Raw genomic sequence first — 21,891 nt, 5'->3', positions numbered from 1 at the left:
AAGAGTCGATTTTTTAGAGTTGTAGTTTCATGCATACACAAAACTTTAGTGTAATGGAATGTGTTTGTTTGTTCCAGTACTAAAAAATTGTTTCAGAATTATTACATAACGCATTATAAAAGTATACGATAGATACGCATGAAACTACAACTCTAAAGTATCAATTTAATGAATGACTAACATGAATTGATATCCAAAATAACATATACCCTGCAAAATATTTCTTTCTTCGCCATTAAAATAAAACGATTCAAGCATCTTTAGCCTTCGCCATATATATACAAAATTGTTCCTTCTTCTAAGAATGAATCTATTTTATTTTTCCAGCAAACCTACGGCAGTGGCAAATCGTATTCTTCATCCTGGCGGGAACATATGCCTTCGGAGCATTAATATATCTATTTTTGGGATCCGGAGAATTACAATCCTGGAATGATCCTGATTGTTGCAAAAATCTCAACGATGCACAAGCTCAACATCTTCAAGAAGCTTTACCATTGCAAAAGAAACAAACGATAACTCGCGATATTGAAACAGCGTGAAGAAATCCAGAACAGAAATTCAATAGGTAATTAGGTGAAAATGAATGGGTGATAATGAATGTAATCATTTTACATCAGTTATTTATGAGATGTACTGCAGATAAAGTTGCTGCCGATTGTGAGTAATCTAGTTTAATTATGGAAACTTTAAGGTAAAAACAATTATAGGCAATGGGTGCATTAAGACATGCAGAAAATAATTTCTGTACAAAGTTATTTTTAATAGGGAAGTAAAGAAATGTGATCTGAAGTAGCTTAACGACACTTTAATGAAGACAGTTAAGCATATAAGTAGTAAAAGCATCAACATATTTCAATTTTTTAAAAAATTCTAAAAATATAATTATTAAATTCGATTTCGTTCAATATAACGTTAAGTATTGCTATATTTTCCAACCAAATTTTTATATAATTTTACTACCAAAATATGAATTTCATAGAGAGTAAGTTTTATTATGTTTATTTTAGATCAACAAAATCAAAAATTTTGAATTATTATAATTAAATTTGTTTCTTTGCTCATTAAAAATGATCATTTTACCACTATCAAGGTGTGTCATATTGTCATTTCATGTATAAACGTATTTATGCAAATCTCAGGTAGGTTAAGATTGTGAATATTATAGTATCTATCGTAGATTTGAAGTAAGACGATCACAGCAGTATTTAAAGCAATTAGAATCTTATATTTAAAATATATACAATAAATTATTTTTCTAAATCAATCATACGCTCAATTAAACTATGAAATGCTACTAAATTCGTATTAAAAAGAACTCAAAAGATTTCCTAATGAAATTTGTTTGAAAATAATATAAAACTATAAATAAAATAAAGTAATATGAATTTTGTGAAGTGGCATTATTGGAATAATTTATATATAATTTTTAGCTGGTGTGCATAAGGCGTTGCAAAAGTAGCTCAAAAAATATTTGTCGCTGATTTTATTTGATGTTTTAATGTTTTAGATAATTTTATACTTTTCTATCAGATTTGTAAAACTTGTAAAAATAGTTCGATAAATACCATGACTGCATTTATCTGTAAATTTGATATTATTTTTAAATAAATGCTAAATTAATTTAAAGTATACTATATAAATAAATTATTAGGTTTAATAAGTTAATTAACGCGCAAATCATTTTTAAACATATAATGAGTTTCTTGGTGTAAATTTTATAAGCCAATTGTATATAATACTATTTTACAGTTAGATAATTCAACCAATTTATATTCCGTCACCAAAATCTATCACTTTCTTCGAATAAATTATTTTATAATATCACATCTTCGATATTTTTCAAAATTATCGTCTCAACAAAAGTTTCTTTGTATAGGGTGAATATAATTTAATAATCAGATTAAGTTCGAATAATAAAATTGTAAGTTTCATTATATCTATTAGTTAAGTAAAATATTATATATATTTTTCTTATTTTGTAAATAAAATACTCTTATTTTAAAAAAATTGTTTTATAAATAAGTTACAATAATATTGATTTATATTCTAAATGAATTTATTTTGAATGTGAGGTGAAGTGGAGAAAAGCTCATGAAAATTACTTTGCTTTGCAACTACAATAATTCTAGCGAATATCTATATCACAAACGTTTTATTTTTTTAATAAAATAGTAATATATATTCATTTAAATTCTTGAGAATACGGCAAGAACAATCTGTAAACCTTCCAATCAAGGCCTTAGTATAATTATATACAATCAAGTTCAGGCACAGTTATATGAGAAATACAGTTAACATCTGAATAGCATACAACAAATTTTATCCTTAAACATCATTAACAATTTAAACATGAATTATAATCTCAAAGAACTATCAATATTTAATGATCTTAGACCGTGCATAAAAATACAATCATTTAAATTATTTTATCATCATTTGACTAATGAAGTTGACTATTCTCGAAGCCAAAATCCTAAGCAGAAGCGTTTTGTGAAGAATTATTATCATTGAGTAAAACTATTGCTATTGAAATTTCCTAGATTTTATGCACTATATAAATTTCTATCTGGTAGTCTAAATTTTTTGATTAATTAAAACTATTCAAATTTAACTTTTCATTCCCTAATAAGCTATTATTTTAAAACTTTATCATGACATTGATCCAAATCAAATTGTTCGCTTCTGAGACAGATCATCAGGCAAGAGATAATTTTAAGGCTGAGTAATAGAAAGTGAATTACTACATCAAAGAAATTAGATGCCAACTACTTCATATTTATATGAAATTTTAATAAACCCTTATGTGCAGAATAATTTGCAGCGACTAAATAAAAAAATACGATCTAACTATTTTAATACACCTTTAAAACTTATTTAATCAAATGTTATGATCAACGATTATAATAAATATGACTTTTCTATTAAGTTTTCAAAAATATTTTGTTTAGTATCCTATCAGTTTTCTCACAAGAAAACACTTATATTTAAATTTGGACTATTAAAAATTTATTATTCCTCTAGGTGGATAGAACCAGATATTCAATTTAAAAATTAAATTTGTCAAATTTAAAGTAAATTAAAGAGTAAGTTCAGTATTATGTTTAAAGTAAAAAATGGTATTAGTAAGGTAGTTTTAAGTGTTCAATTTCTGTATCTACAAATCTATCTTTTTGTCTGCTGTTGTGCATTTTAAATATAAAAGGGATTAAAATACAGATATGGTTAATAAAATATAAATGAAAAGCTTTTATATTTACTTGGTTCAATCATGTCTGAATTCAATATGTTGACTCATTGCAGAGAATGCTTTTGTTAAGTTAAATCTAAATCGTCTGTAATTCAACGTATTATAATAAATATTATTTTAAATTCGTAACAATTTTCAAAATTTAAATTACCTACTCATGAAACTCAAACACACAAGATTTGAATTCACTAACGTTTATAATAATACTTAGTATTTAAAAATATTATTAATAAAAATAAATATTAAAATTTAAATTCTCAAAAAGGTTTAATTTGCCTACAATAAGAAATATGATTATCACTGTATTCAATCACATTCATAAAGTAGCAAAGTTTACCATTTTGTGAAAGTGTACAATATGGTGCATTTAAAGAATTCTATTCATCATAATACTTATATTAAAATTGTATTATTAAAAAACTAGTCAACGCTTATTTAATAGATTAAGAATAAAATCACAATCAATACTAAATTTAGACTCATCAGGTTGAAAGATATAAAACAATAAAAAAATTAAAAAGAAAACAATCGCAAATAAAATATTTTGGAAATTTCAGAAAATAAAGGTAAAATGCCAAAAAATCGTTTTAAGGAAAGGACTATATGGATCTATAATGCTAATAATATTAATGAGATCAATCTATAAAGTTCTGGTTAAACTTTTACGAAAACATTAGCAAAATCTTTAATAATTTAACGTTATATCTTTTAAATACTACTCATAAGATTTGTTGCAATATGATAATATACCAATAAATAAAATAAAGATAAAAATATATTCAAAATAATTTAAAAAAATAATAAAAACTTACTAATTAAGCTGTGTGACCTAACTTTATCAATTCACCGATCTTGTGGTATCCGTATAGAATGCAGTATCTTGCTTTGCTGAAATAAAAAAAAAGTTAAGATAATGAAATCATGACATATTCATAGCACAATTAATTTTATTCAATAAACTGCATTCACCTCATAAAGTTCTTCAGTATCTATAAACCTCGAACAGCCACAAGTTGATATTGGCGAGCACGCATAGCGGCAGGCCCCCTTCTTAAAAGTCTGAGAGCGGCCGCTTGGGCACTGCCACTGTTAGCATTTAATAATCCCGATATTTGACTTGGACCATGGCTTGGATCAAGTACTAGCAATGTTAAAGCACCACCACGTCGCTGCTCTATACCAATAATAGTCCTGGAATGGCCTATAGAAAATTATAATTAATTATTTATTTTGTAGGTCAGATATTAATTACCGGAAAATTAGTTGTCTTAATATGTATTAATTTAAATATTGCAAAATATTTAGCTAATGTAAAAAAGAAAATTCAAAACAGAAGTTGCGTAATGAATAACTGATAATAATAATATTGAAACCAATAAAAAAAATACAATTTTGACTTACCTTGGTGTTGCAAATATAAAGGTGGCACAAAATCTTGTGCATTTTCAAAATAGGACAAGACCCATTGAAACAATTCAGGATGATTACCATCTGTCGTTGTGTGAAAATCTATCAGCTGGCATTTGATTCTAAGCCACGACAATAGTGTAACAACCTATAATTAATTTTAAACTTAAAAGAAATTTGTAGATTATGCATGATATATTATATAGAAAATAAAATTATATTTAAATTTGCCTGTAATATCATTTTATTCATCCTACCTCTGTAGCACCAATCCACTTCCTAGTATTGTGTAGCTTACAACCTAATTGCTCTGAACCTTGAACATCAAACCCCTGAGCCCAAGCAGCTTCTACCATTCGTTGCAACCGTGAAATACTTGGGACAGCAGTGCGTGCTGGACCACTTCCGCCCCAAGCAGAGTATAATGCCTCATTATAAGCCGTATTCTAAAACACAAATATTAAAATATAGTTGGGTCTTATAAATTGAATATCATTTTCAACATAAACATTTACCTGAAGTAATGAGGATAATAACATTTGCAAATTTCTATATCCACAGCCCCATCCTCTATCACCGTAACTTGATGCATAGTGATCGGCCGCAGAACAAATAAATGTTCTTAAAACACGTGGACTAACTGCACTCAGTGCTTTAACTTTGCTTGCAATTCCTGAAAAAATAAGGATAATAATTGATATATAATTTTCAATAATTACTATATATAATAAAATAGAAAGAGTCTAGCAAAGTCTTTCTCAAATTTATTTCAATGCATGTAACAACAAAGATATTTTGCAATACAGATATAAAACATTTATGTGTAACTAATTACCTTTTGTACACGAGCTGCCATCATCTATTCCATGACTTTCTGCTGCTCTTAAGCCAACCTAAAAATACCCAGCATTTAAATATATGAAATACATATTTAAATAAATTATATTAGACATCTAAATATTAATTAATGACCTGTCTTTCATAATAATCAGCAACACTCATCTCTCCCGCATACACAGCTCTTTGCATAGCTGCAGCAGATTGCTCTCGAAAATTACCATGATCATCCATTCCATATTGGGCCTGGAGAAATATAAAATGCAAAATGTAAGAAGAAATATAATATATAGCATTATATTTTCAAATATAACTCATTTATTACCCTTAACATTTGAAATTCTCTCTGTTCCTGCATTTTTCGCACTTCTTTATCAAAAACAGGTGCAGCTTGAGCTCCTTGTGGACTTTTAGGAAAGTGACTTTCAATGTGCCTATTCTATAAATATTAAACAAGTCAGTATAGAAGTCTAAGGATAATGAATTTAGTATTTAATGAAATTTACAATATCATCCTGTAGCATATCAGAGAGACTGATACCACACATGGGACAATCATCTGAACTTGAACACTGGTTATCTGATTTGTCTAAAAGCACTGCCGGAGGGACGTTAGATTTAACTCCATTCTAAAAAAGTGGAAATATAAAAATTATTCACAATAAAATTGAAAGAAAAAATTGAAATTGGTGAGAAAAGATAATTGAATTAATCGCAAGAATATCTAGTAAACTTTTCTCTATTATTAAATCATTTCAAAACAGTATGTAACAATTGAATATGAAATAATAATAAGTAATGATCATGACTTACTGTTTCAGGACTCAAAATGTCTCTATGCTCAATATTAACATGAAGTTCGAGGTCTGGTCCAGTTCCAAAAACCCTTGTGCACAACGGGCATTGAAGGCCTGTAGTGCCATTAGTACCAGATTGATTGTTTGATGAATTTGGAACAATTGATGGTGAAACTGGATCAAAATGAATTCTAAAATGAATAACATCTATTAACATAAACTTCTAAACTTGTGGCTGAATCACTTGTATGAGGGCATATTGGACACTATAAGAAATATATATAAAGTATTCATTTGTAAAAATTTTAGAAATTAATTATATTTATTTATACCTGATGAATATTTTGATTATTGTGATGACTCTTCAACTTCAAACCCAGTTGAGTCCTTAAAGGAGATCCTTGCCCAGCAGAACCATTCTTATTATAATGTGTTTCATCACTCAAACCGTTTTCTTTATGTTCTAATGAGTGTCTACTTGTTTTACTTTTTGTCCCATTACAATGATTCTTATCTTCTCTTATATTTATATTTGTATTTTTATTGGAAGATATATTTGAATTAGATTTTGGTGACTTAGAATCTCTATGAATAACACCATTGCTTTTTCCATAGTTATTCACGTTGGAGCTTTTATGATTATCTGGAGACACTCGTGCATTTATATTAAAATTTGATGAACTTGAATTATGTTTTGTTTTTCCGTTGCATGTGATTTCATTAACAGATTGTGTTGACCTATTATTAAATTTTACATTACCACTTTCAGAATTAGTTCTATGTCCCTCTAAAGAATAATTAGATCTTTTTTCATGTGCACTGTTAGAAAGTCCATTCAAACTTGCATATTGATTGATATTAGATTTAGAGTTGTTCCGTTGTGACCAGGATTCATTCATTGATGGTGAGTTGCCACGACATTCAGATAACGTATCTGAATCATCATCAACACTATAAACAATAAACAAATATGATCATTTCATATAAAACAACATGCATTTTAAAATTAATTTAAAGTGGGCATATTAGTACACTTTCCTTAGTTTAATTATAATATCATCATAAACTAAAATACTGTACTGCAGTATTTTCAAAGAATTATATACTATAAATAATCAAATTGGGTTTTGGTTTTATAACAAACCATACATTTAAAAACATAGACTCTATGAATACTCTAGCTTGTACAAAAATTATAATATGTTTTTGACATAGAATTATATATTTTTAATGTTTACCTAGGACTTTGATCATCAATAAAAGACATTGCTTCATTTTCTGGTGTCAAATAATCCAAATGAACTTGATTTACATGCAAAAGTAATTCAGATGGTGAGACTCCCCACATTCCACAAAAAGGGCAAGCAGCTCTTCCCTCAACATGACACGAGACAGTGTGTGCCCTCATTTTATCATCTGATAAACCAGAAAGGCCACATATCTCACAACAGTGAGCCCCTGCACCTTCTTCTGCCATTTGATCTGAATAATTAACTTTGTTATGAAAATGTTATGTAGATTTCAATAATATAATATGAATTGAAATTTTACCTTCTTGATTATCCATTTTTTTAAGAATGCAGATTCAATTTACTTAGACATTGTTGAAGCACTATAGATTTTTTTAAGCACCTTAAAGGACATATTAACTAAAGTTATTTAAACCTTCAAACTTACACAATAATTATAATTAATGGAGGTTAGATCGATAAAACTTCCGCAATAACTAGAATGCAAGACGACCACGAACAAGGTCACACGTAAAAAATTTAAAAATAAGAGAGATGTTTGAACACAAAAGATTTAAAATGTTAATTATGATAAATTACCGTACGGTATTTGTTTAATGTTAAAATATAAATAAATCATAAGACCAGCTGATTTAATTTGGCTGTCAGTTTTCATATGAGAGGGAATGACATTTTCAACCAACTCTGTTCTGTCAATAGAAAAGCTACGTTATTCGAAAGGGTTAAAAGATGTTGTAAGCTGTTTGTTTATATATAATATTTATTGACTTAGATTTATAAATTATCTCATAAGTACATAATAGTATCTAATAGATTAACTACAATTAAATTATATGTTAAATCCCATTTTTCTCATGCAAACTTTATGTGCTTCTATCAAAGGGCCACAATTTTCTTCTCCTTTTTCTACAATACTGAAAATTGTAAAAAAATTGTTATATTTTAAATACATAATTAGGTATTGATAATAAGAATGAAGAACTTGCCATGCATCCCGAGCTTTTTTTGTTTCTGGACAGGCACAACAAGCTTTGCATTTTGGTTTGCCTACGTTTTCTACTACAAGTAAATCTGGACTAGATGAAATTTCTGTTGGTTTTGCATTTGAATTACCCATTACTCTCAGTTATTTGTTAATTTATACTATCTTATAATTAATTATATTAAATGACGTAACTCAATTTTGTCTGACATTATACATATTTTAGGTTATGTTATTTGAAGTTTGTGTAATTGCAAGAATCGCAGCGTGAACTTAGCAGATTTTTGACTAAAATGTAAACAGTATAGCAAACCTAATAAAAATTATGAAAATTTAAAAATTCAAAATTTAATTATTTCTAATCTAATCTAATTAAATAATTCGTCTAATTAAATAGTTCGACATTTCTAGATAACTTTTCTTCTAAATTATCTTTTTTTGTAATGTTTCACAAAATCTCAACTTTCTACTATCATAGAATGAACAGTTTGTTTCTCAAGTAATTTTAAATAAAATTTAAATGTATCAAGATTTATAAGGCTTTGTATTATTCTTTAAAATTCCTTATATGGTTAACAACTATATTTTCATTAATAATTAAAAATTATTTAATGATCTTGATGAAATATAGCCATAAATAAACAAGTATAAATATATAGTATAGAGCAATAAATATAATTAATATTAAACATACATTTTTGTAGAAATTGTTAAATTTTTATTTTTTTAATCATTTTCAACATAATAAAAAATTATAAATACACTTACATCATTTCATGATAGTCACAATAATTACAATTATATTTCTTAAAATTCGAAAACTTAAATCATTTCGAACTTTCGTCTTACATAATCATAACTAGAGTGCATCATAGATTATATAAAATTACATTATTTTTATATTTAAATTCTAGCCGGAAACTTGAGAGAGGCATTGATCAAAAGTTCCTTTGTATTTATCTGGCAGTGGTCCTCGGCATCCAAATCCTCCTAACTTGTGAATAGCCATATGATCGTAGCAGTTGATAACTCCATCACCATTGCAATCCTAGGTAAAATAGTTAAGTTAAATATATGATTTTCCAATTGTATATAACTATTTATTTCAATGCAATATAAAAAACAGATTTATGGTGTGAATTATAATTTGTCATAAAATGTGCAATATTCTTTAAGAAGAGCTATCCCAAATAACCTACCTGTCCGTATTTCAGCATATATCCTTGAATGGTGCTAGCAGCGCAGTAAGGATCATTTACACAATTAGAATATGCTGAAAAAATGCATTAAATAATTTTAATAATTACTAAAGTTAATTTTTCATTTGTGAATGTTATTTAAAATGTTTCATACCTTGTGGAGAGTCAGGACTATCTCCACCGAGCGTGTTTTTGCCACCATCAGCCCAGTAAGCCCAAGTTATGTGGAAAAGGCCGCAAACATCTCCATTGCAGGTTAAGGTCCTGTTGCAGCCACTGATGGCCTCGCAAATGCAGCCCAAGCATATTTCCGTCACTGGTTTGTCGGATTGTGCTGTAAAAAGAAATAAATAAAAATATTTGGAGATTTTCTTTTATTATTTTTCAACATCAATGAGAACTTGATAAACCTACTTATTATATGAGAGATTGATAAAAGCTACAAAGTTGCTTTATAGGAGTCAATCTCCCATCTCTATATTTGTATTATTAAAATTTCTTTAACGCTGGGAAGGCATTTTCACTTGTAAACATAATTAGATATATACAAGTAAAAAATATAGCTATTGCTTGACATCAGGCTGGCCGAGATGAGAATTGAATTTGGAAATATTTCTCTGTGGTTCCAAAGCTCTAACCACTGAGACGTTTCAAGATTTTGAGATATTTGGTCAAGAAATTATCTATTATTAATTAAATCAGGATAGACCTAAGGGCCACACCTACTAGCCCAATTTATGACAAAAGCTATCAAAAACAAGCAAGAGATTTTTTAATTAATAATTTATGATTATATATAAACATTCATATGATTTTATTTTCCTGAACTAAAAGTAAGAATTAATCCCAGAAATGCAAATCAAAGTAAATGCAAATGTGTTGTTCGATTAAATAATACTCCACAGAATGTGTATATGAATCAATAATATTTGATTATAAAATTCTTGTTATTGTTACATACAGTCAAACAAGCGAAATATTTCATTGTAACATGAATATTTCTCTTTAAAAACAATAATAAATTGACGCTCTTACTTCGACCAACACTGCAAAACATTAGTCATATGGGAAAATATTTAATTTTAATTCAGAATCTGTTCATTATAATGCATATATTTGAGAAGTGTATATATGTGTTTCATAAAATGTATCCATATCTTAACAATGGATTTCAACAAACAATTCAACTCAATTTAGCAAATACTATTTTAATAAATATATGATTGAAGATTTAATTTTGTATTATACAAGAATTGCATTGTTAAATGAAATTCTTTTTGAAATAAAGGTAATAATTAAAACAGTAATTTAATAAAATAGTTAATGATGTAATAAAGTTAAAACAAAGTCAAAATTATATTCAAAAATTGATTCAAATGTATTAATTATTAACTGTATTAAATGTATTAAATGTATTATATGTGTGTGTGTGTGTGTGTATTTATATATTGTGCAATTTTTTGAAAGTTACAATTATTACTTATTCGAAAATTCTTGTAAGGATGTTTACCTTAAAAATATATCTTGAGAAAAATAAATATAATGAATAAATAAGAAGCTATAAATACACAAGCAAATACAATTAAAAAACACTCTCATTTTTACAAAATCTACTTTACGCAAATATTTTTCTCCTTATTGCATTTTGTTGTCAGATAAATTTAACTGAGAGTTGATCATGAATTTAAATTTGCCTCGCCCTCGTGTCGATCCGATTTTGCATGTGAATAAATATATTTACATAATTTAAATATACGAGACTAGAATTGTTGAATCTTACAAAATTAACACATCGAATTAATCCGTTATTGATAGCTATAAACCGTTAGTTTAGCTTTTTATTACTACCGAATTTATGTACGAAATTTATAAAACCAAAACTAGTTTATAAGTTAAAATTTATTGGACAACTAGCTTCTCAATGAGATGGAATTATGGTTTCGCAACAGCAAAAAGACAATTAGCGGTTAACTCTATTTTCACCTGAATAAGAAGACTACTCCACTAGATCTATTAGGTAATTTTCTTTTTTTAACATAAACAGTATAAAAACTTCATCTTTTCGTATAAATATTTGAAAAACCAAACAATTTAACTTATGTTTGATTGTCTATATCAAAATACTAGATATGGTTTTTCATCAGAGCAAAAAAGATTTGCTAGGTAAATTTTTTCGGAACTCCTCTTATTTACATTTTAAGCTCAAAATTCCTTAATGTTTGTTAAAGACGAACTGTAATTTAGAAAATGAAAAAGGGCAATTACTGTATATTATATAGTAGAAAAAGGGCAATTACAGAATATCTATAAAAAATGTATTATGTTTCTTTATTCCACAATAACAAACAAAGAAATCGACTAAAGGTAATATATGCAAGGTTTAATCCGCTGGGTCAATACCAAAACATCAAAAATGTCCCTGATGCGTATTGAATTATTATTATATTTTTTTACAAAGAATACTTCCAAAGCAATGGTCGTTTATTCAAAAACTTGTTCTTCAGCATTGAGTTTATTTATAGAAGTGAGCCATCGCCCGCAGTATTAAAGCACCTTGTTTAATCAAACAGCCTCATCGAAAATAAAATAAAAGAATTGTTACTTCAAATTCTGGGAATCTTATATGTCAAATTCAATTACGACTATGTTAATATTATGACAACAATGTGATATTAAAATTAATCACTGTAAAGGTGAATTTTTGTTTGCGCACCGTTCTGTTATTTGATGGAAAGCTTGGCAGATGTGGGATGATAAAAAGAATCATAAAAGAGTCATGCCAAACATTTGCATTAATTTATTTTTTACAAATAAATGAACTGTTTAATACCTACAAATGGTTATTTGCAAGTATATTTATTTATGCTGAAAACCTTACAATACAATCAAAACTCAATGGTTTCACCTCTGCAGCCTGATATAAGGCAGTAGTGGTATCAGTTTTTACTTGAAAATGTAGATAAAAAATATGATTCCAAGTGAAAAAAACTCTTTTCAATGGCTGTATTAAATTTTTAAAAAAATCATGAGAATTATTGAAATTCTAATAATGAAAATATTCAATATATATAATAGGCCAACAGTTGTGTTGCCTTCTGAAGGCAGCTGCTCATAGGACTCAAAGTTCTGGTTGCTATTAAAAACTGATTTCGTGTAAGGGGTAAATTTAAATTTAAATAATTTATAAGTTTTAGTAGAAGGCATCCCAATGTTTGTCCTACTCTATTTATGATATATTTTTACTAGGATCCGAGTTTGGCATCCTTAATTCCCAATTGTTACTAATTACTAGAAGCTAAATATTCTAATTAATATTATATTCTCAATTCAAATTTGGAATATCAACTTGAAGGTACAGCTATTTATCACTTGAATATATATTTTTGATATGTTTCAGCTTGAATATTAAGTAAAAATAGATATCACTGCTGCTTGTTATACAATTTAGACAAAAAAAACTTTGAAGGTAATCTGTGGTAGAAATCCTTCAAGTGCAATTTAGTAGTATTGATTTGTAGTTTTTGATTTGATCAAATTCTACAAAATGATTAAATGGTTTCTAAGAAAGATTCTGATAAGCATCACTAATAAAAGTATCCGGGTTTGAGAATTATATTCCTGTTATAGAATAAATTATGGACATGACGCTTATGACAATAAAATTATTATAAAGTAAACCATTACATCATAATTATATCTATTCACGCATCTTCATATGGTGATGGCACGATTATGCACAGCTGTAAATTATAATTATTTTATAATAAATAAATTACCATGATTTCTTGCTTTATGCAGAAGTTCTCAAACTTCTACAAAGTATAAATTGTTAAAATTACATTTTAATTCGCGTATTAGTAATGTGATTATTCTCTATATAAAGTCTTTTAAAACCTATTTTCACATTTTTCTAAAATTATAAAAGCTACAATTATAGTATTTAAAATTTGTATTGTGAATTTTATATCGAATGGAAAAAACAACTACTGAGTTGTTTTTTCCAACATGCCAATGTAGTATACAATGTCCCTTTTCGGCCGACTATTGTAAATTCATCAAATTTACTGAATGTCCTTTACTGGACAGTTGTAAATAAAAGAGTTAATAATAAAAAAAAAATTGTACTCCTAAAGATTAAAATAATCCCAATTGTTACACATATGAGAACTTGTTTTGTTGAATGACTAAAATCCGGTTGTAATTAAATACATCCGATCAGATTGTATATTAAGTTCTCTGAAAATTCAAACTTGTTTCAGCATTGACTGCAAAAATAAATATTATTCATAGATTAGATTACAAAAATATAAACTGCTATAGTACGCATGAGGTAAGTATAAGCATATTTCAGGTTTCAAATCGATATTGCAGCAATTTATTTTCAAATTAAATTTATAGAAAAGATTTTATGAGTATTATATTATAAAATCATGTATATAAAATTCAATAATGTTGAGATCGTTTTTTATAGGATATAGGAGTTACAGAAATGACAAAAAAAAAATTATAAACAAAAATAGTTCTTTAGAAAATTATTCATCATTTTTTTTTAATTAATTTATTTCTTTTGACCTCTACCAAAAAAAATATAAGAATGAATCAATTAGTCACATGAACATTGTTGCCAAATATATCTTTTACATTTCTCCCAAAAGCTTCCAAAAATCTTGCTTTATACAGAATGAGTATTATCGTTCTTAGAACCGAATAAAATGAAAATGAACGTGATTCAATGAAAACATAAATATGTATATCAGGCTAATGGTCAGAACTCAGGGTAGATATTTGCCTCGGGCAGCCTGATGTCAAGCAGCATTGGCATGAGTTTTCACTTGGAAATATAGATAGCAATATGTCTCCAATTCAAAGTAACCCTACCCGGCATTGGGAAATCAAAATATCATCAGTATTACAGAAATTGTAATTATAAATTCGTCATATAGAGAAAAGACAACCTTTTGGATTTTCATATATAGAGCCTCGTCGTTTGAAAAGTCAGTTCTTAAAAATATATATAAAATATAGCAAAATGACCTCAATTAATGAAGAAAAAAAATCAGTTAATACTAACAAAAATCTCAGATTAATAATCAAATCTTAATCTTCCGCACGACAAATCCGAGTCGATTGCCACAATGCTAAATATTTATAAATTCAAATAACCAGAAACGATTACTTACAGTTTGTGAAGTAATTATTATACCACATATTATGAGATCAACCTTGAATATTTCATATTCTAATTACATCATATTATAATAAAGTTCGTGTGGGAATTGGCAATTGAGTATTCAGATACAAAGCGATTCTTAGAACAATAATATAAACACGAATAGTTGACATGGAGAAGCTCAGGTTTTTTCGACTGGGATTTTGATAAAACTTTGGATGGTGATGAAGTTGATATCCAAAACGAACAACATAAAATAGTAATAAGTAATATTAGATTTTTTTGAGATAGCAAGAGAAACCAAATAGGAAGAATTAGCTTTGAATATTTTCTCATTTTTAATACCGATCAGGACCTCTGCCCATTAGCTAATGTGCAAAACTTTTCCTTTTCCTCAGTATTTTTATGGCAACCCAATGGTTAACATATCTATGTTTGATAGATTTTTTTATTAGAATTAATTTAATAGTGACCAAATATTATCTAATTCGATAAAGAAATATCCAAGAAGAGCTATTTTCAATTGAAAATATATTTTGGATCTATATTTCCAAGTAATATCCAATCTATATTTGATAGATTTTTTTATTAGAATTAATCTAATAGTGACCAAATATTATCTAATTCGATAGAGCAATATCCAAGAAGGGCTATTTTCAATTAAAAATATATTTTGGATCTATATTTCCAAGTGATATCCAAGAAGGGCTATTTTCAATTGAAAATATATTTTGGATCTATATTTCCAAGTAATATCCAAGAAGGGCTATTTTCAATTAAAAATATATTTTGGATCTATATTTCCAAGTGATATCCAAGAAGGGCTATTTTCAATTAAAAATATATTTTGGATCTATATTTCCAAGTGATATCCAAGAAGGGCTATTTTCAATTGAAAATATATTTTGGATCTATATTTCCAAGTGTATAGAATAACGTAAACACTCGATATTAGGTTGTTCGTAAAAATATATTATTAGAATAAAGTGCTTGGGTGCATATTTTTTTATTTATATAATGATTTGCAAGATAAATACATCACAATATATCTGGCACCATTTATAACCAATGTTATTTAAAATTAATTAATCAAGGTATGAGGTCAAACTAATTAAACAAGCATTAGTCAAAACATTAATCACGTCTTCGTTTTAAAATTAATAATATTTTTAAAACTGATGTATATTATATTTCAACAATGAAACTTCTTTGGACACTTGATATTGTTTAGGTCAATGGCTTCCGTGTTCTTGACCTTCTGTTTTTACAATATGCATAATTACCATGAGCATCTGTGTGAAATAATTTGTAATTAACCTATCAATTGTAATTATGTTATAATTGGATACAATTTTTTCATCGTCATTTTAGTAAACTAGGCATTTACTATGACTTGGACAAATCACTTGTCTGACTTGTTGGTTTGGCAATAATTTTAGTTACCATTGAAAAAAAAATTGACGGTATGAAACTATTACAAACAAAATAATATCGTCAAATGTTCATCCTTCACAATATAAAAGTATTATTAAATATCAAATATTGAATGTTATTAATTGCCAAAAATGCTCAATAATCATCGATCATCCGACACACCTATCCAACAACCTCATTTTAATCCATATGTCAATAATGGAGGAACAGTTCTTGCTATTGCTGGTGAAGATTTTGCAATAATAGGTGCAGACTCTAGACTGAGCAGAGATAATTCAATTTTGACCAGAAATCAGAAGAAATTGTTTCCGTTAACAAAACATACGGTATTGGCATCGACTGGTTGTTGGTAAGTGATGGAATAATCAAAAATTTGATATTATCTATTATATAAAAATAAGTCGGGTTTTCCTTCCTGACGATATAACTCCAGAACGCATGAACCGATTTCGACGATTTTGCATTCGTTGGAAAGGTCTCGGACTCCGTGAGGTTTATAGCAAAGGAAATTGACGAAAGATTTCAACAGGAAAGCGGAAAACACTTTTTCTTTCTTCACATACAGCGTCATCTCTGATACTTAGCATTACTACAAACTAATATTTTTTATTGTTTGATATACTCATTTGTTTGACTCATTGTTCTCTGCTCAGTTAATTTCATGTAATAAACCGGCATTGTGTTCACTGTAAAATTGTGCAAAAAATGTAAAAAAATAAGTTATTCGTTTCCTAACATTTCAATTGAAAACCATCAAATCAATCACGTGTACTGTGCAAATTTTTATTCAATTTCAACAGCAAGCAATTTTTTCTTCATCTTTTAATCACCAAACAAAATGTTACATAAAATGAAACCATCTGGTGGTGAAACAGAGTTCGCCTGGTTTACTAGTTAGCTATAATAAGAGAACTATATATTGATTTCTTCGGGTCACCTCAGTTTTCCAACTTGTTCAGTCAGTTAGTCTAGTAATGCTTATTGACAAAATTTAGAATTTCGGTGCAGAGGACCTTAGTATCAATATGAAATGAAAAAATGAACTTTAATATTACGAGACAAATAAAAGTTTGAAAAAAAACTGACTAGACCAAATGTTGGTTGATACCAGCCATTTGTCCACAAAAAGTTGAACTGGAAGACTTGGATTGAATCATTTCTTAAATATTTAATTATTAATTCATTTCATATATAATAGTTATTTAATTTCTTCCCTCAGGTGTGATACATTGGCTTTAACAAGTGCTATATCAATTAAGAAAAAGATGTATGCATATGAACATAAGAAAAATATGACTACGACAAGTATTGCCCATTTAATATCAATGATGATGTACAGCAAACGGACATTTCCATATTTTGTGTATAATATTGTTTCTGGAATAGATGAATTTGGAATGGGATGTGTATTTAGTTATGATGTTATAGGTAATAATAGAAAATATGAATGAAATATTGACTCTATAAAAACACTCCTCATTTTTAAAAGTTTCTATTGAGAGAATTGAAAGTAGATCATCATAGCAGGTTTTAAATACCTCATAATTTCTAACAATTTTTGAAATATAATTTATGACTATTTTTCCTAGGGCATTACGATCGTGTGATGTACTATGCAAGTGGTTGTTCTGGTCCACTACTTCTGCCTCTCCTGGATAACCAAATTGGAGGAAAACATTTGAACAAAGAAAAAGATGAAGACATTCAATTGGCCACAAATAAATCAGTTGATGAAGTTTTATCAATTGTCAAAGATCTTTTTACTACTGCTGCTGAACGCGACATATTTACTGGGGATGGAGTTTATATCAATATCATAACTCTAGATGGCATTGAGGAGCAATTTTTCAATCTGCGTCAAGATTAAGTAATTCATAATGGAATAAATATTCTAAAAATTTAAATATATCAGTTCGGCATAATTCTAATCGTCTGTCTTTTGAGTTTAAGTAGATCAACCGTATTATCAATGTAAGAGTTCAAAAAGTCATTTTTAATTTCTGGGAATCACTATATATCTATAATTTGTACATAAACTATATCTTGTCATCAAGCGTTAATTTTAATACAATTTTCGTATGTGGAATGGTACAAATTAAATAGTTATAAATCAATTATTAATAACTCGATGTTAAAAATTATCATAGAATGTGATACTAATCTAATCCTGATTTAGATTATATAAAATAATTTATAATTTTGTATATTTCTGCTCTAAAAGCCTTTTTTTAAATCGTTTATTATCTTCTCGAAGGTGAAATTTATGTTTTTGAATCGTTTTGGGATCAAACTTAGAAAATATTATATTAATTATAAGAATTCAAAGTATGGATGATTGGAAATTAGATGGATTAGTTTTTAACGAAATTAAATTATTTTTGAAATTGATAATTGTAAATTTTATCTGAATAGATAAATCTCAATTCGTATTGATTAAGATATTATTTACATATTTCTGAAAGTTCATGCTACTTGGAGAAGGTATTCTAATGTAGGGGCATGAAAATAAGGCCATTTTTAAATCATTGTAAAACAAAAGAAAATCGATTTTTTACTATCATTTTTTCTATACAATATTTTCCAACGTTCCAAGAGCACAGAAAAAAAGTAAAGACAAAAAAGTTAATCATTTTAAAAATTAGCAGTTGTTGAAGTGAAAGTCCCAAAAAATTGACACGTGACCATGCCTACCATTGCAATCCTTCTAGTAATCCATAATGAAAAAAAAAGATTATTTATCTAGAATGATGTCGCAATAGCATATACTAGTATTAAGTTAAAATAAATATTTTTGAAAAAAAAGGATAATTTTTCTTACAAATTTTTGAATATCACAATTTTATTAATTTAATAAAAATTGAATTTTGAGGACGAGGCTAGTATATGCCAGAGAGAAGTTTATAAAGAAGATTCTCTCAAAATTCCATGTGAATCATTTCAGTAAAACTCGAGAAATCGTGGACATCATATTGAAAAAGACAGTTTTGAGAAAAACGAGTTTAAAATTTCGCAAAAGGAAGAAAACAGAAGAGTATTATCATGGTTAAACAGCTGTATCTCCAAAAATAACTTGAATTTCAAAAAATCCTCGCCTACATATGTTCTTAGCTAACATTTGAAATATATTCTTAGTTAACATTTGAAAATATGGAACAAAAGAAAAAACATTTTTTCAAATTTCTACACTAGAATACCCCTTAAAGCAAAATGTTTAATTTTGCTTATTTTTTTCTTTTTCTTTCGGGGATACTGGATGCACCCCTCTTCAAAAATATTGAAAAATTCAAATATAAAATAAACCGTGTACATCTATAGTTCAAAGAATTATCAATTACAAATTTTAGTGAATGCTCAATTTAATTTTTAGGGAGTGTTATAAATATTACCTATCTAAATATATACAATTAATATCTAAATACCAATCCCAATAATTTTAAATAATATAAAATTACTATTAATACGATTACACACTTAACATAATTTGTCATTTAACATAAGATCAATATTCCTACCATTAACCATGAATAAAATCGCGACGGCCGCAAAGGCGATCACTATAACTTTTTGTCCGAACATGTTTAACACTTAAGATCACAAAATGACGACTGGTCGCGGATGTTCAAGGCATTCTTTATATACTTGTTCCAAGACCCAACACCCCACTAACCACAGAAAGCAAATATATACATATAATGTAAATCAAATTCTCAAAAATTTATTCTGAGAAATTATCAATGTTTTTATAATTATAGGAAATAATTATCTCTCTTTTAAATAATAAAAAAAACAACGCTCGTTTGTAGGATATCTATTATTAGATAAAACGACCATTCATTTGTCAGTAAAAAATGCTTTTTTAACATTTTTTAACTTTATTTTTACTAAATTTTTATTTATTTAGATTTTACTAAAAAAGTGTTGTTATACAACCATGAATAATACTAGACAAGACCTACCTATTTAATATTATCTTTATTATCTTTTCTAAATTTTATTGACTATTTCATGAACTGCAAATATTTTTGGATTGGTTTCGCATAAAGATGACATTTTTATATAACACTTTCCTGGAATTTTTACATATTTTTTTATGTGCAACCCATTAGATAATTCAATATTCATTTATGTGTGAATGTGAGTCAAAATTTGACCTTTTGTCTCAAAATCTGATGCATTGACTTCAATAGTTTGATGAAATTTGAAAATTCAGTTTTCCACGAAGATTAACCGTCCGATTATTTATATTTTTGAAAATTCAATTGTAAAATGTGAAAACTTTATTTTTGAAATAAGGAGTTAAAATTTTAGCGTCACAAAAGTTGCTAGTTAAGCAATAGATACACATAGCTTTAATTTAACAATTATTTTTCAAAAATATGAAATAATCTATTAATTGTGGGTATTAAGGATAATGAGGATAAATAAGGATTATGCTCATTTGTAAAGGTAAAATAAACAAGTTTTCCAAAGCAAATATAGAAGTTTAAATTTGTGTTATCTAAAGTTATCTAAATATTCTTATAAATTTCATTTATTCTTGCAAAAAAACAAACTATATTAATTACAACAAAAGGTCCATCATATTATAAAATCAATAATTAAAGTGAGACCCACAGTTAGTATTTTTCCTAAGCAAATAGGCAGATAACTATACAATTTCAAAGAAAAGATAAACACATCCCATTGGATAAATTCAAACCTTTTATAAAATTTGTCAAGTTAAGCTAATTGGCTGAATTGAAAAGACAACCATATTATAAAATCAATAATGAAAGTCAGAAAAAATAATCACATCTCATGGAATAAATTCAAACCTTTTATAAAATTTGTCGAGTTAAGCTAATTGGCTGAATTTGAAAAGATAACTGCTGAGTTGCTTAAGAAAAAGATAATTGGTAAGATACTTATGTATATTTATAGCTTTTAATGGTTGTGAGACGTATGTGTATAGTTAACAAGCAAACACTTAATAAAATGAGCAATTGTTGCAAATAAATAAAATTCGATGTATCAAGTTAAATCAAATTCAGATTCTACATAAAAACAAAAGCTACAGCTTAATATAAAATATAATCCATGTTCTAAATACATGAAATATATATATATAAACTGAAGCTGAAATCCTCGCAAAGGAACAAGCTAGGTGTCGAGATCTACAACAGGGTTCCCAATGATAATGGAATTACTATATATATGTATATATATAAATATATATATATATATATATATGTATATATATATATATATATATATATAAACTGAAACTGAAATCCTCGCAAAGGAACAAGCTAGGTGTCAAGATCTACAACAGGCTTCCCAATGAGCGGAAGTGTAAAAGCAGGAATGGTTTCAATGCTGCCGTTAGAAAACATCTTATAGATCAGCCTATCTATTCAATTAATGATTTTTTTAATCCAAGTTAATTATTAATTGTCATTAGGTTAATCCTACAGTTGTTCATAAATATAAATTATATTATTTTAGTTATATTATAATATTGTGATAAAAATAATAATTGTATTGAATTAAATAGTAAATATTGCAATTGAATAAAGTATATATATA

General features: G+C 27.2%; 4 protein-coding genes across 4 annotated transcripts in view; 1 reads left to right on the top strand and 3 right to left on the bottom strand.

Annotated features, from left to right (window-relative positions):
- The window catches only part of LOC113366914 (proteasome subunit beta type-1-like), a 3,166-nt gene extending 2,624 nt beyond the window's left edge, over positions 1-542 (top strand). The window contains exon 4 of the mRNA XM_026608558.1: positions 328-542. Within this exon, the coding sequence (XP_026464343.1) occupies positions 328-542 (215 nt within the window). The remainder of the gene's footprint in view (positions 1-327) is intronic.
- Positions 543-4,093: 3,551 nt separating this feature from the next.
- LOC113366911 (ubiquitin carboxyl-terminal hydrolase ZUFSP-like) lies at positions 4,094-8,056 on the bottom strand. The gene is given in 15 exon segments (XM_026608557.1): positions 4,094-4,138; positions 4,220-4,245; positions 4,248-4,451; positions 4,652-4,805; positions 4,915-5,103; positions 5,173-5,330; positions 5,493-5,550; positions 5,630-5,740; positions 5,820-5,933; positions 6,001-6,123; positions 6,308-6,465; positions 6,497-6,557; positions 6,624-7,242; positions 7,530-7,773; positions 7,843-8,056. Coding segments are annotated over 15 exon segments (2,280 nt in total). The 5' UTR covers positions 7,859-8,056.
- Positions 8,057-8,276: 220 nt separating this feature from the next.
- LOC113367949 (cytochrome c oxidase copper chaperone-like) lies at positions 8,277-8,763 on the bottom strand. The gene is made up of 2 exons (XM_026609518.1): positions 8,528-8,763; positions 8,277-8,455 (listed from the first exon to the last, which is right to left on the bottom strand). The coding sequence occupies exons 1-2, from the start codon at positions 8,656-8,658 to the stop codon at positions 8,371-8,373; spliced, it is 216 nt and encodes a 71-aa protein (XP_026465303.1). The 5' UTR covers positions 8,659-8,763; the 3' UTR covers positions 8,277-8,370.
- A 605-nt stretch (positions 8,764-9,368) lies between these two features.
- LOC113366625 (lysozyme-like) lies at positions 9,369-19,908 on the bottom strand. Its single transcript, XM_026608261.1, has 4 exons — positions 19,839-19,908; positions 9,877-10,056; positions 9,723-9,796; positions 9,369-9,571 (listed from the first exon to the last, which is right to left on the bottom strand). The coding sequence occupies exons 1-4, from the start codon at positions 19,900-19,902 to the stop codon at positions 9,434-9,436; spliced, it is 456 nt and encodes a 151-aa protein (XP_026464046.1). The 5' UTR covers positions 19,903-19,908; the 3' UTR covers positions 9,369-9,433.
- Positions 19,909-21,891: the final 1,983 nt, after the last annotated feature.

The sequence above is a fragment of the Ctenocephalides felis genome, unplaced genomic scaffold, assembly GCF_003426905.1.
Source record: "Ctenocephalides felis isolate EL2017-DRISC unplaced genomic scaffold, ASM342690v1 CF-g0.4_SCAFFOLD_01170, whole genome shotgun sequence".
Taxonomy (NCBI): Eukaryota; Metazoa; Arthropoda; class Insecta; order Siphonaptera; family Pulicidae; genus Ctenocephalides; species Ctenocephalides felis.
This window is presented reverse-complemented; position numbering and strand designations above follow the sequence as displayed.